Below are 13495 nucleotides of genomic sequence, written 5' to 3' on the forward strand. Positions count from 1 at the left end.
CATTTTTCCTGTCTTCTCCCAGCTGCCCCATGGAGACAAGCTGCAGCCGGCCTCCCACTGACTCTCACTGACACTGCTTTCGCCAGGCTCTCCCAGCCATGTTTCTGGGATATCCACCCCTCCCCTCAGTCAGCATATCCCTTACCCAGGAGGCTGGGCCACAGGTCAGGGAGAGAGTCCACCTGGAGCGCTGGGGCAAAGGCAGCTGCGCAAGGAAGAGGCGGCTCCTGCAGCTGGCGGCTCAAATACAATTAGCCAATTAATGTTCTTCGTGTGAAATACAATTAGTGTCGGCACATGTAACTCCTCCCAGCCTGCCCTGGCAGCTCCCTCAGGCTGTTCCCCTGGTTTTGCAAGCCCCCCACTGCTTCTTATTTCTCCCTCCTTCCCTCTGACCAAGGCCTTCCTGGAGGGAGGCATGGGGCCCAGTGGAAGCACTGCCTCTGGTCCACATGCAGCCTCTGACCCAGACCACCTGTGTGACCTTGAGCAAGCCAATTAGCTTTCCTCAGCCTCAGTGGACTCATCTGTAAAATGAAAGGTCAGACCAGTGCTCGCAGAGGTCCCTCCCAGCTCTCATTGGCTGAGCCTTTGGCAGATTCAGATAGCACAACTAGCATTCGCACCGAGGGCTCCTGAACCCAGATTCATTGCTTTTGATCTACGCACCATCACATGAGATAATGAATGTAAAGCATTTGTGATGGGAAAGTCTTATATAAATATGAGCAGTTCCCCAAGGCTTTTCTTGTGGGGTGGAGTATCAGGCAGGAATGGGCCCAGCCAGGAAACAGCCCAACCCAGGGCTGCTAAGAAACCTTTTCTGAGCCCCCACCTCCACACACACCCCCTCCTTCCCTTTAAGGATTAATATCGCAATTGTTTCTTGCATAGATCACCGGCCCAGCAGCTCAATGTGAAATCAATTCCTGCAGCGCAGGTTTGACAGGCCAATAACCTCAGTGCTCATCTCCAGTCCCCCACCCAGGATTTGTGTCCTATGCTGGGTAGGCAGACAGCCCACGGGACTGGGACGAATGGGGCCCGAGCTGTTTGTTTGGGTGGGTTTTTTTATTTTTTATTGCCCAGGAAAATGAGTCTTTGCAAAGGTTCCCATGTCAGCTGCTACAGGAACATTAGGAGTGGTGAACATCACCCCTTGGAGCTGTCACACAGCACCTGCGCCCCCTCCCTGCTCACACAGTGGCGGGCTCTGTCTACTGCTCTCCCAAGCTCTTAAAATGAAATTGCTACTTAGTTATTGCTCCGGCCAGAGCCAGAGGGACATGACCTCATTGGGCAGCAAGGGGACTCTGCAGAGAGTTGGGGGCACATAGATAACTGCCTTCCCTCGGGATGCAGGGAGGGCCTTCAAGGGTGGCTAGGCTGAAATTAAGCCAGCCACAGTCAGTAATGACAACAATAATTCCCTTTTCTGTAGTGCTGTAGAGCCGACAGTGCATTCTCCACAACAACCCTTACAAGAGTAAATGTAAGAATAACTGTTCCCATTATACAGATGAGGAAACTTAAGGCTCAGGGAGATGAAATTATTCCAGTCTCAGGGTTTGGAGAGATCTGTAGTTGAACCTAGAACTTGACAGAAATCCCCTCTAAACATCTCTGACAAAGCATAATCCAGCCTCTGGAAAAGACTTCTATGGAGGGGCCACCCACCACCTCTCAAGACCTCTTTTTACTCTTAGAAAGCTCACATTTTAGGGGCATTCTCCTGACACCCAACCTAAATCTGCTCCTCTGTGACTTTTTCTCATTGCTCCTAGTTCTGCAGTCTGGTACCAAACAAAATAACCCTTGACCCTCTTCCCCAGGACATCCTTTTATGTATTCAAAACCATCCCTGGGGCATCTCACCCAAGGCTTCCCTCTGAATTAGCATTGTCCCCTTTCTGACTTTCTTAGTCCAGCCAGTCCTTAAATCCACCCAGCTATCCTTTCGTCTCGCATATATCTCCATCCTTCCTGCAAGACTGGCATGAGAGAGACACTCAGATCCTTTGCTGACACACAAGACTCCTGTGTGCCATCCTGAGTCTGTGGCATGCCCTCATCAGCCAGTCTGGCAACACTGCCTAAAAGGTTGATCTGGTAGGAAATCTGTTCTTGTTGAAACCCTGCTGGCTCTGAGCAATCGTTATTTCCCTTCCAAATGCTCCAGACCATCCCTCTAATTTCAGAATGCAAAAACTGGAGTCAAGCTTACTGGTCTGTGCTTCACTTATTCCCTTTTTTGCAAACTGATATATTTTCATCTCCATTCCTGCAACACAGCCCTGTTCTCCAGTCTTTCAAAAACCTTACCAATAATGGTGGAACAAGTACTTGAGTCAGTAAGACCTGGGTCCAGTCCCAGCTGTGACCAGAGGCAAATCACTTGGGGGAGGGGGAAGATAATGGGGTTAAGTGACTTGCCCAGGCTCACACAGCTAGTAAGTGTTTGAGGTAGGATTTGAACTCAGGTCCTCCTGACTTCAGGACTAGTGCTCTTTCTGCTCTGCCGTCTAACTGCCCCCAGATCACTTTACCTTTCTGGACCTCAGTTTTCTTGTCTGTAAACTAGGGTTAGCAATCAATACCTGTAGTACTTTGGCTCACAGGTGATTGTCAGGATCAAATTTTTTAAAAGGGGTGTAGAGCACTATGTAAATGGTCGGCTATAGGGACAGAATTCATTCATACCTGGTGACCTTAATGGCACCAAGGGAAATTATGTGCTTTCTTCATAATCTCACTTATTTGGAGTTTCAACCTTCCATCAACTTTCTTGTTCTATTCTTTCCGGCCAAAAAACCTGAAGTAAAGTAAGAGCTGCATAGTTCTGCTGCTTCTTCATGGTCTCTCCTGCTCATTGTGTTGGGCTTGTCTCTTCTTTGGTCTTCTGATCTCCAGCATGGTTTTTCGAAGCCCCTTTTGTTGTCCTTCACAGTCATTGCCAGCCTCAATTCATCTTGCATTTTATTGATCCTGACATTGTTTTTATGGGTACCATGCCAGTCTTTTGTATTCATTCTTCAGTAACTGCCCTTGCTTCCGTCTTCTATCCATGCCTTTTTGAAATTTCTGTTTGACAGAGTTCCATGTGCGTCCACATCAGCCCCTTTGAACAACTCTCCTCATTTTTCCTCTTTGGAATGGTCTCTGTGTCTTCAGAACTTCATTATCAAGAACCTCTCTTCCATCTTGAGCTTATTCTACTTGTAAAATATTAGACCACAGGATCCTTACCACCCTTTCCCTGAACCCAAAATCTATGGTGCACATCTGGCTGTTCCCAGCTTTCTTTGCCTTCTCTATCATGAATTCTAAGTTAGAGTAAATACTTCTTCCTAGAGCTGCCATCATTTTTGTATCAGCAATTAGGGTCCTCTCTGTAGGTTAGAATGAAGTTCAGAAATGAAATTCAACCTTTATTAAAGAATGAGTTGCCTGGGGTTGTCCTGTAAAAGATTTCAAGTTTGGTCCTGACACAAAGGCCAGTACTCCATCAGCATCACCATACTGCCTAACTACCCAGCACCACACGGAAAGCAGGGAGGGAAGAGAAAGAAGTCCTCACCAGTGTTATCTCCATGCCTGACCATTCCCAGATCCCTTCAGATTTGGATTCCTCCTTTCCTGTGGGCAAGGACAACAGAATGCCTGAAAACCTACAAGAAACCATGGAGACCACTGAATCCAACCATTTTACTGAGCAAGAATAATGATCCCCAACAAGGAAAAAAAGACTCCCTACAAGCTATGTAGTGAGCTAGTGTTAGTTAGTTAAACCAGGACTAAGACCCAGATCTGACTCTCACCTCAAGACTCTTTGAGTGCAAATGAGGTCTTATTTTTCCAAAATTTATTTTTGCAAGGCCTTCAGATTCATTTACCAGGGTGAAAAAAGGCAGACTGTATCTTAACCTCCCTATCTAACTTTCTCCAACCTCTACCCCCTCAGCTCCCTATAAAAGCTGCAAGCCACAGTGTATGTGCAGGATACCCCCCCTAACAGAAGCAAGTGTTCCATGTAGGCCCAGTGAATGTCAGCATGAGAGGGGACCATAGAGCATAGACTGTCTACCTCAATATTTCTTGAGTCTCTGGCAGGGAGGGATTCCTTCTACTGGTACAGATGGAAACCCTTCCACATCCTAGAAGCCCGCACCCAGGTATCACTGTGGCCAATCAGCTTATCCCCCTGCAGCCAGGCTGGTGATGAGCTTCTCTCCAGATTTCTCAGACAACAGGTTCAGACTGTTGCCAGGCAGGCCTCTCTATTCAATCCTTTCCAGCTTGGGAGAACCCAACAGATCTTGCCCTCTGGTAACCCAGGACCACCATGAGGTATCACAGTAGGATGTCAGTAGACGAGAATGCCATTGAAAAGGACTATTGAAAACAAAGAATGTTACTCGTAGAACAGCCCTTAGACTATAGAAAATAGAATATCAGAGGGGAGGAAGCCTCTAGAATGTAGATCAGAGCCCTTTATTTTGCAAAAGAAAAATCAGAGACTCAAAAAGGGAAAAGGCCTTGTCCCAGAACCTCCCAGTAATTAGCAGGGCCAGGCCAGAATGGCTCCATGTAATCAGGCCCCCAGCACCCAAAGATGAGCGTGATTCAATCCAGGAAACACTGATTATGCACCTGGCATGTAACAAATACTAGGCTTGTTCCTGAGGATGCAGAGATGAAGAAGTACCCAACCCTTGCTCTCCAGGAGCTCAGCCTTCTTGACAGTGGGGGAGGAGGACAACATAATGAACAGTGTAAAGGGGAATAGGATGGGGTAGGTGAGGGCTGCAGACGTTAACTCTGAGGTAAAAAAAGACCAGCTCCAGCTGGGCAAGAGAAGGCCGCATGGAGGGGGGCAGCACCCTAGTTTTGTCTTTAAGGGTTTCCAAGGAGGTGAGAAGGGATTGCAGTCAAGACTTGAGGAAGTAAATGCATGGCTTGTCTGTGAGCGCACAAAGGCAACAGCCAGGAGCCAGGCTAGACTGCAGAGTGCTAAGGGGAGCTATGGGAGCAGAAGGGAAAGTTGAAGCCAAGTCGTGGATCTCTTTGAATGCCAGGCCTGAAGACTCCCTCTATTTGTTAGCTGGTGATCGATCAGTAGGGAGATGTTGACCCCATTTGGAGTTTTCTTGGCAGAGATACTGGAGTTGTCTGACATCTCCGTCAGAGGGGGAAACAGGTAAACAGGGTTAAATGACTTGCACAGGGTCACACAGCCGATGTCTGAGGATGGGTTTGAACTCCAGAAGATGAGTCTTCCTGACTCCTGGCCCAGTGCTCTGTGCACTGTGGCACCCCCTAACTGCCTCCCAGTAGGGAGCTATTGAAGGATTTTGAGCAAGGAAGTGACTGGGTTAGATCTGTGCCTGGGGAGAATTACTTAGGCAGTGGATTGGGGAAAGGTTAGGGTCGAGTCAGGGAGACCATGATGGTCCAAGCCTCAGTGTGCATTACCCCATGCTGTACTCAACTCCAGTCTGGCTGGCCTTTGTTCTCACATGCAGTAGGCTGTTTCCCATCTCCATGCCTCAGCACTAGCTGGCCCCCGAAGGGAAGTCGTCAGCTAGCATTTATTAAGCACCTATGATGTGCCTATGCCTAGTGCTGGACGAAGAACTGAAAATAGAAACCAAAGCAAAAAGACAGACACTTCCTGCCCCCAAGAGGTTCACATTCTGATGAGGGAAGACTGCACAGATAAGGAGCTAGAAATCCCCTGTGGAGGAGGAAGCAGCTTGAACTCCAGACTCCCTCGGGGAGCCAGAAAAGGAATAAAGAGCCAGCCTGGGCCCTTCCTCCAGGAGGCTTCAGGACAAGGGGCAGAGCAGTCTCGAAGGGCCAGAAGGCTCAGGGAAAAGACTGGCAGGCTCCCGGCTCAGCAAAGCCCTCTCTTACTTCAGGGTGCAGCTCAGACCCACCTTCTACAGGAAGCCTGTCCTGGTTTCCTCTCCAAAGCCCTCAGCTGCACCTGCTGGTGCTCCCTCCCGCACTACTAAGTATTTAACTGCTGTGCTCTTATTTATATTCATTTGGTATATACTTAAATATGTCCTTATTTCCCCCTTTAGAATTGGGGTTCCATTCTTTGTATCTGTTTCACCATTGCTTAGCAGAGTGCACACAGTACTTGTTGACTGATTTATTGAAGGGAGATGAGGGCCTAAATTAGTACAGGCCATGGTACTGGAGAAGAGAGGACAGTGGCAGAGATTTTTTTTACCTCTGGAGGTAAAATTGACAGCCTTTGGTAACAGTGAATCGAGCATAAGGGTAGAAGAAGGACAATTAAAAGAAAGTTCCAGGGCCCAGGGGTGTCTAGATTAATGGAAGGATGGTGCCACCATTAATCCTGGAAAGAATTTGGGACAAAGGATTGGTTTGGGTTGGAAGAGAGTGAGTTCTGTATCTGACACGTTGAATTTGAGGTTACAGTGGGACATCCCAGGGGAGTTAGCCTGTGGGCAGCATGAAACATGAGGCCTGAAGCTGGAGAGAGATTTGGGAGTCACCTGTATAGAGGTGATTATTGAAACCTTGCCCCTTGTCCTCCCGGAGCCTCCATTTGAAGGAAGTACCTTGGGAATTGGGGGACATCAGTCCAACCAGAAACAGGGCTTCTGTGCCCCCTCACAAATTCATTCAGCCCTCCATTTTTGGGTGGCTTACCCTCCTTCTAGTATAGAGTCCTACCCAGCCTAACCAACTTGTCCTTTCCCCTTCCCAGGCAGCATCAGGAAAGGTGAGCTTCTGTCACTTTTGGCCTAAGAAAGGACATGGGGGAAAAGAGATAGTTTTAGATGGTTTCAGTAGGTTTTCAGATACCTGAAACTTAACCTTTAGGTGTTAAAACTTTAAGTTCAAAAAATTCACAATTAAATAAAGTAAATTTTTTTCAGTTATTCTGCAAATAGTTTATCAGAGCACCAGTCCATCCTGAACACTAAGGGGAAGACAGAATAATAAGGCCCAGTCCCTGTTCTCAGAGAGCTCATGTCTACTAAGGGATACAACAAGCAGAGAGTGGTGAGAGCCTTTGGAGGGAACAGTCACAGAACTGAGAGGGGCCTCAAAACCTGGCTGAGGTGTGGGGTAAATGAGCAAAGTCTTCCTGAATGAGTCTGCACCTGAGTGTTACACCTTCAGGATAGGAAGGACTTTAACTTGTCAGAAGGCAAGGCTGGAAGGTAGCAGTGCCTCACAGCGAGTGACTGGGCTAGGGCCCAATTTCTGCCCCTTCTGTCTGCCATTCAGCTCAGCTGACCCTTATCAGCATGTGCTATAGCCTAATAATAAAGGAAGATGGTCAGAGGGCACCAGGCAAGTCTCTTGTTATGCCCACTCCTCTGGGTGGCAGGGATGGGAGAGGGCCAGCCCCCTGGGGCTCCAGGCTTCTCTCCTCCAGAGTGAACACTTAGGAACAGAGGCTTTCTGTTTTCCCTCTGGAGTCCTGGTGCCAGAAGTTATTGCCAAATAATGGAACTTTACCGTCATTTTCTATGATTCCGTAATGACCCAACTGTCCGATGCCAGCATTTTGATTTGTGTATCTGTAGTTAGTGCCCATAATTAGTTCTGGCTACTTCGGTCCTCAGGGGAACCCATAGTCTGCTGGGGTGCCCCCATTCTGAGAAGGGAGAGCCCCCTGACCTCAGCAGTACCTGGTTAAGCTGGTGTGAGCAGAGGAACAAGGAGCAGCCAGAGTGCCTGGCCTATAGCAGGCACCGTGGGGCCTCCACAGGGATCACATGGGGCCTGGCTGAGAGTGCTTCCTGGCAGAGGCGAGAACTGAGGGGCCTAGAACAAGCCTCAGTGGAAGGGGTCAGGAATGAATGCCTGGCCCACATGAAGGGTCTCTAACCTGGGGCATTCGGGGTGGGGTTTGCTGCCACAGGGCCGCCTAACAGACGGGAAAGGGAAGACCATCGACTGCAAGGATGCCATCTTCATCATGACATCCAACGTGGCCAGTGAGGAGATTGCCCAGCATGCCTTACAGCTGCGCCAAGAGGCCCTGGAGCTCAGCCGGAATAGGATTGCTGAGAATCTTGGTACGGGCTGGGCCCCAGCAGCCGGGGCTTGAGGCAGTTCATGGTGGGGGCAGAGCCTCACCTCTTCTACCCGCACATAGCTGTCCTAGGCCCTTCCCTGAGGATTCCTGTGCCTGGAGTCTAGAGGGAGTTTTGTTATGCAAGAAAGAAGCTAGATAATTAAGCAAGCATTTGTGCAGCACCAGCTCCATGCACACAGAGCATTATTCTAGGTACCATAGAGGGTCACAGAACTAGGAAATAATTCCTGAAAAGGCCAGTGTTGGCACTTGGAGGACTGGTATTTTTCAGGATAACTGATGCCTGTGGTTAACTCAAGCATACAATCCAAGAGTAGTGACAGCCCCTGCTGCGAGGAGGGTAAGAAGGAGACTATGGCCCCTGTCCTCAGGGAGTCCTTAGTTTAAGGTAGAGGCAGAAGGGATGAATAAAATCAACAGAAACAAAAGTACAGTTCAGCCACAAGTTCAACCTCAGTGATTGCCTGTGGTCATCGAGAGGCAGGATTAAGTCAGAGATTGCAGAGAATGTCCAGGGCAATTGTCACGTGAACTATATCTCTCTTGGAAGGGCTCCTGGACTGTGGTGTGATGAACAGGAGCAAGGGAGTATTTGGGGCAGAACTCTGTCAGCTTCCTTCACCAGGAATGACAGCGTATAACCTCTTTCCCCAAAAGTTCAATGATTGGCCTCTCCTCCCTGCCTACCCAGGACTGAGGAAGTGCCTTCTCTGGCCCTTTGGTTCCCAGAGCATCCCTGGGCCTGCTCAGGGGCTGGAGACTAGACAGGTTCTTCTCTTTCACACAGGGGATGTCCAGCTGAGCGACAAGATCACCATCTCAAAAAACTTCAAGGAGAATGTAATTCGACCAATCCTGAAGGTATCAAGCAGTAGCACAGGTGAATCCCCTGGACTGGTGCCCTCCACACAGCCCAAGCTAAACTCTCCCATCTCTTTCCCAGGCTCACTTCCGGAGGGATGAGTTTCTGGGCCGGATAAATGAGATTGTCTATTTCCTTCCCTTCTGTCACTCGGAGCTGATCCAGCTGGTCAACAAGGAGCTGACATTCTGGGCAAAGAGAGTAAGAATGGGGTTATTGGGGGAGGCCAGTCTTGGGCCAGGGTCAAGGGATGGGAATTAGAGAGAGATGAGATGGCTACCTAGACAATGTTTTCCAAAGTTTCTAAGAGGCTTCTGAGGATTTGTGAGATCAGCTCTCAGGTCACTCCCACTCTCACAATCCCTAGAGTTTTGGATGAAAATGAATGTAACATTTTCATATATATGTATGAAGGTATACAACTCAAATGAACAAAAAGCTAGGAGGAGAAAGATTCTGGTCAACGAGGCTCTCGTTCCCATGGTGGGGCTCCATCTTTTTGTCCTTGTCTTTCTCAGGCCAAGCAGAGACATGATATCACACTGCTTTGGGACCGAGAGGTGGCAGACGTGTTGGTAGACGGTTACAACGTTCATTATGGTGCCCGTTCTATCCGACATGAGGTGAGGTCTTAGGCTTAGATCCTTCGGTATTTCAGAAGATGTGATATCATCACTGCGGGTGCTCCCTCCAGTGCAGCTCAGATCTCTTCTTCCCCATGATAGACGGTCTTGTGAGGTGTTACTCATTCTCCAGGGTCCAGTCTAGCTAACCTGGTACACACAGCACTTACAGCCTTTCTAGTCTGGAGTTTATATTCTAATGCCATGGGATTCCAGAGCCCCCTAGCACCTCCAAGCTCTGGGGCAGCACTGAAGGAAAACTTGAATAGAGTGTTAGATTCTTAAATTCTTGGCATCACAGAACCCTAGATTCTTAGCAGGCTGGGCCCTGGCCCCTCACCTTCCCCTCAACCCTAGATACAAAGGGCCTAGCACCACTCGCCCACGAGCAGCCACTGTGTGGGCCTGCTCAAACTGCCTGGCCTGCCTGCCATCCATTAGTCTGTACTCACTCCACCTGAAAGCACAAAGGCCTTGTTGGCTCAGCTCCACAGCTTCTACCTCTCTGCCTTACATAAACTGTTCTTGGGAAATGTCCCCGGACCTTGGCTCTGGGGTCAGCAGGGCTGAGGAGGCGACTGGCCAGCCAGCTCAGATATGGGTTCTCCTTTTTACCAAAAGCCAGAAAGGGACAGACAGCAGGCCCTCTGCTCATGGCTGAAATTGAGGTCCATTGCAAAGCCTTCTAAATCATCTCTTATAAAATCTCCTCTTGCTCCCTAGTAAAAAATCAAATGGTATCAAGAAGTCTCATTAAGAAAAGCAGCCTGGCCATGGTAACTTGTGAGCTGGCCTCCTGGTCAGGAAGGCTGAACTTCACGTGGGATCCTGGACGAGTCAGTGAATTTCTCAGGGCACAAGGCCCCTCTCTGAGACTAAAAGCCAGATTTACTGATTGACTAACCAAGGTGGAATCTGATCTGGGCTTTACAGGATGGACAGAATTTGTATAGGATGGGAAAAAACAGAACCAGCTTTTTAAAAAGTCCACAGGGGCATAAATGATCCTGCTCAGAGTGGCCTGGCTAATTTATGGAGGGCTTACTCCATAAATGTTCCAGGGATACAAGACGACCACTGTTCTTACATTGCTCACATAACAGTTCACCTGCAGGACAAAGGGAAAGGCCCAGTGGTCCTTAGGGCCCTGTGACCTGAGGTCAAGGAGGCCCTAGAATACATCTACCAGTTAGGGTGTGAAGGAACATTGCAGCAAGGCAGGTGGTGGTGGACCTTAGGGAGCCAGTGCAGGGCAGATGGTAAGGTCCAGGGGTCTATCTTACTGGAAGGATTATAGGCAGTGACTCCCTGTTCATCCCAGTGATTGGAGTGGCCAAGTCCCTGACCCACAATTGTTAGGGAAGGGCATGGTAGAACCAAGGATTGGAATCAAGTCCTGAGTGGGGGGAGTAGGCGATGGAGGAACACCAATCTCTGGCCCATGGGGACATCCCACACCTGTGGGACTTGGGGCAAGGGAAAGAAACAGCTCTCTTCTAGGTCTGTGACTGTTTCCTGGGTGTCTGGGAGTCCCCTTCTCGGGAACATTGTTGAGGAGCCACATGGTAGAGCAGAAAGAATGATAGGCCTGGAGTCCTAAGGACCTAAATCTGAATCTCAGTTCCAGTCTTGGACAAGTCCCTTAATGCTTCTAGCCCCAGGCTTCCATCCAGAGGAGGGGACAGTGGGAGGTTTCCAGCCTTTGGGGGAGCACTTGGTAAACCTTCAGATGAGAACCCTTGGGGCACCAGTGAGACATCCAGGCCAGGGTGGCGTGGCTGAACTGGGGTCAGACCAGTGATGGATGCATGAATGGGAGTGCTGTCTCTGCAGGTGGAGCGCCGAGTGGTGAACCAGCTGGCAGCTGCATATGAGCAAGACTTGCTTCCGGGGGGCTGCACCCTAAGAATCACAGTGGAAGACTCAGACAAGCAGCTCCTAAAGACACCTGAGCATCCCTCCCCCCCGCCAGAGAAGCGGCCACCCAAGCTTCGGCTGGAGATTGTAGACAAGGATAGCAAGAGCCGCAAGCTGGACATTCGGGCACCCCTCCACCCTGAGAAAGCATCCTGTACACTCTAATGCTAGAGGTGGGCCTGGCCCCGACCCCGACCCCGACCCCTAGCAAGGCCGTACTGTGCCCCAGAAAACAATAAAGTCTGGTCAGATGTGGCTCCTGGGACAAGTCCTCCTGACCCAAGGAGGGCCAGAGCCCAGCTATTTCCTCATGGCACCCAGCTCTTGAGAGACAGGCTTGGGGGTAGAGAAGATGCTATTCCTGGAAATCTCCTTCCTATCCTGTGCTCACTTCCAGGGTAGGGACAGTTTATTTGCACCCTTTCTAGACTCTGGATTTATTTATTTTGATTTTTTCTTCATCTAGCACATCCATGGCCAGGTTCTAGCCTTCACCACTGAACAGTAGAGCTGCTGAGAAGGTCTCAGCCACTCTCATCTCCCTCAACCATTGTCATAAAGCCACCCAAGGAAAGACCCCAATTGATCTCCCCACCCTCCCCTGTAGCCTTCATCTGGGGCTCAGAGGGTCAAAAGAGAAGATTGGGAGGCATCCCAGCTTATGCATGCTCCTGCTTTTCCTTCCCCATCCACCCACTACCACCAGCCATACAGGCAAATAGAGGCCCAACTCCTGGCCATTAATTACTGTGTGTACAGCCAGTACTGGAGTCTAAGCTTCCTGGGGACCCAGTCAGAGAGTCGTGGGGCAGATAAGAGGTAAGGTGATCTCCATACCACCTAAAGGTCTTCAGAGGGGAGTCTTAGGCCAGTTAAGTTGCCAAGAAACCCTCAAGGAAAAATCAGCAAAATCAAGTCAGTTAACCTGGGTAGTTGTCCAGACTGCTCTATCCCCAACCAGATAAGCTCTGAGTGGTGCCTTCCACAGGGCTGTTCCTGGCACCAGTGTAAGAAAGGGCTCAGTGCCAGCCCAGTGTCCAGGGTACACGAGGACCAGGATTTACACTTCATCTTTCCCCATCCCTGGGACAACTCAGGGCACCTACACTATGAATGAGAGACAGTGTGGAGAACAGGAAAGCAAGGAGGGAGTCTGAGGGACCTGGGAGACTGTGCATGGGTGGGTGAGGAGAAGTAAGGGACCAGAGAGATTGTGCTGAGTGTGGTGTGAGTGGAATCATTAAGGGACAAGAGAGGCGGAAGGGGCTCAGGTGGCTGGCAAAGGCAGACCAGGAGTCAGGGTCTGTCCATATCTTCTCTTTGTCTACATTGAGTCTTCCTGAAATAAACGTGTTCCAAATGCAGTTTGTATCTCTTGGTCATTCATTCACCTAACATTACTAAAACACCTCCGTAAAGAGCACCATGCTGGGTCCAGAGAAGACATGAAGTTTAGATAAAGCAGATTCCACCTTCAGAGAGCTCTCATTTAAATGCAAGACTAAGACACCAACACAGAGAGCTGCAATAGAGCACATCAGATCTAAGTGGAAACATGCTATGCAGATCTCAAAGGAGGGTCAGGAATGGCTTCCCATGGCAGGCAGTTCTAGAGTTGGGCATTGGAAGACAAGCACCATCCCCAGCCAAACAGAGGCCCATAGCATCATCCCAACCACCCACAGGCTCCTGAGCACACTGCATGGGATATCCCTGGGATGTCGGCACAAGATGGGAAGCCCCAGGCTATACTTTCAAGGACCTAACAGGATAAGTACAAGGCACAGCCACAGCTGTGGTTCATCTTGGACCTTCCTTCAGGCCTAAACATGGGGCCCATAAACATGTCTTTGAGCTCCTAGGTGGTACAGTCAAGAAAGCCCAGGTACAAATCCTGCCTCATATACTGTGTGACCTTGGACAGATCATCTCTCCTACTCTCAATTTACTTATCTGTGAAATCGGGGTATTGGCACCTACCTCAGGATGTCAAGTATAAAGTACTTT

At 49.4% G+C, this 13495-nt stretch overlaps 1 protein-coding gene across 8 annotated transcripts in view; it reads left to right on the forward strand.

The window, feature by feature from the left end:
* Window positions 1–12852, forward strand: part of CLPB (ClpB family mitochondrial disaggregase) — a 195490-nt gene extending 182638 nt beyond the window's left edge. For 2 of the 8 annotated variants that reach the window (XM_069064681.1, XM_069064676.1), the window contains 5 exons: window positions 7910–8066; window positions 8874–8947; window positions 9030–9149; window positions 9467–9571; window positions 11405–12852. In XM_069064681.1, coding sequence (XP_068920782.1) covers window positions 7910–8066; window positions 8874–8947; window positions 9030–9149; window positions 9467–9571; window positions 11405–11653 — 705 coding nt within the window. In that variant the 3' untranslated portion in view covers window positions 11654–12852. The remainder of the gene's footprint in view (window positions 1–7909; window positions 8067–8873; window positions 8948–9029; window positions 9150–9466; window positions 9572–11404) is intronic. The other 6 variants (XM_069064678.1, XM_069064679.1, XM_069064677.1 and 3 more) reach the window with 6 other exon arrangements.
* The last annotated feature ends 643 nt before the right edge of the window (window positions 12853–13495 follow it).

This window comes from Petaurus breviceps, unplaced genomic scaffold, assembly GCF_028583685.1.
Source record: "Petaurus breviceps papuanus isolate PSGF00001 unplaced genomic scaffold, PetGlider_PUasm1.0 90639, whole genome shotgun sequence".
In the NCBI taxonomy this organism is placed as follows: domain Eukaryota; kingdom Metazoa; phylum Chordata; class Mammalia; order Diprotodontia; family Petauridae; genus Petaurus; species Petaurus breviceps.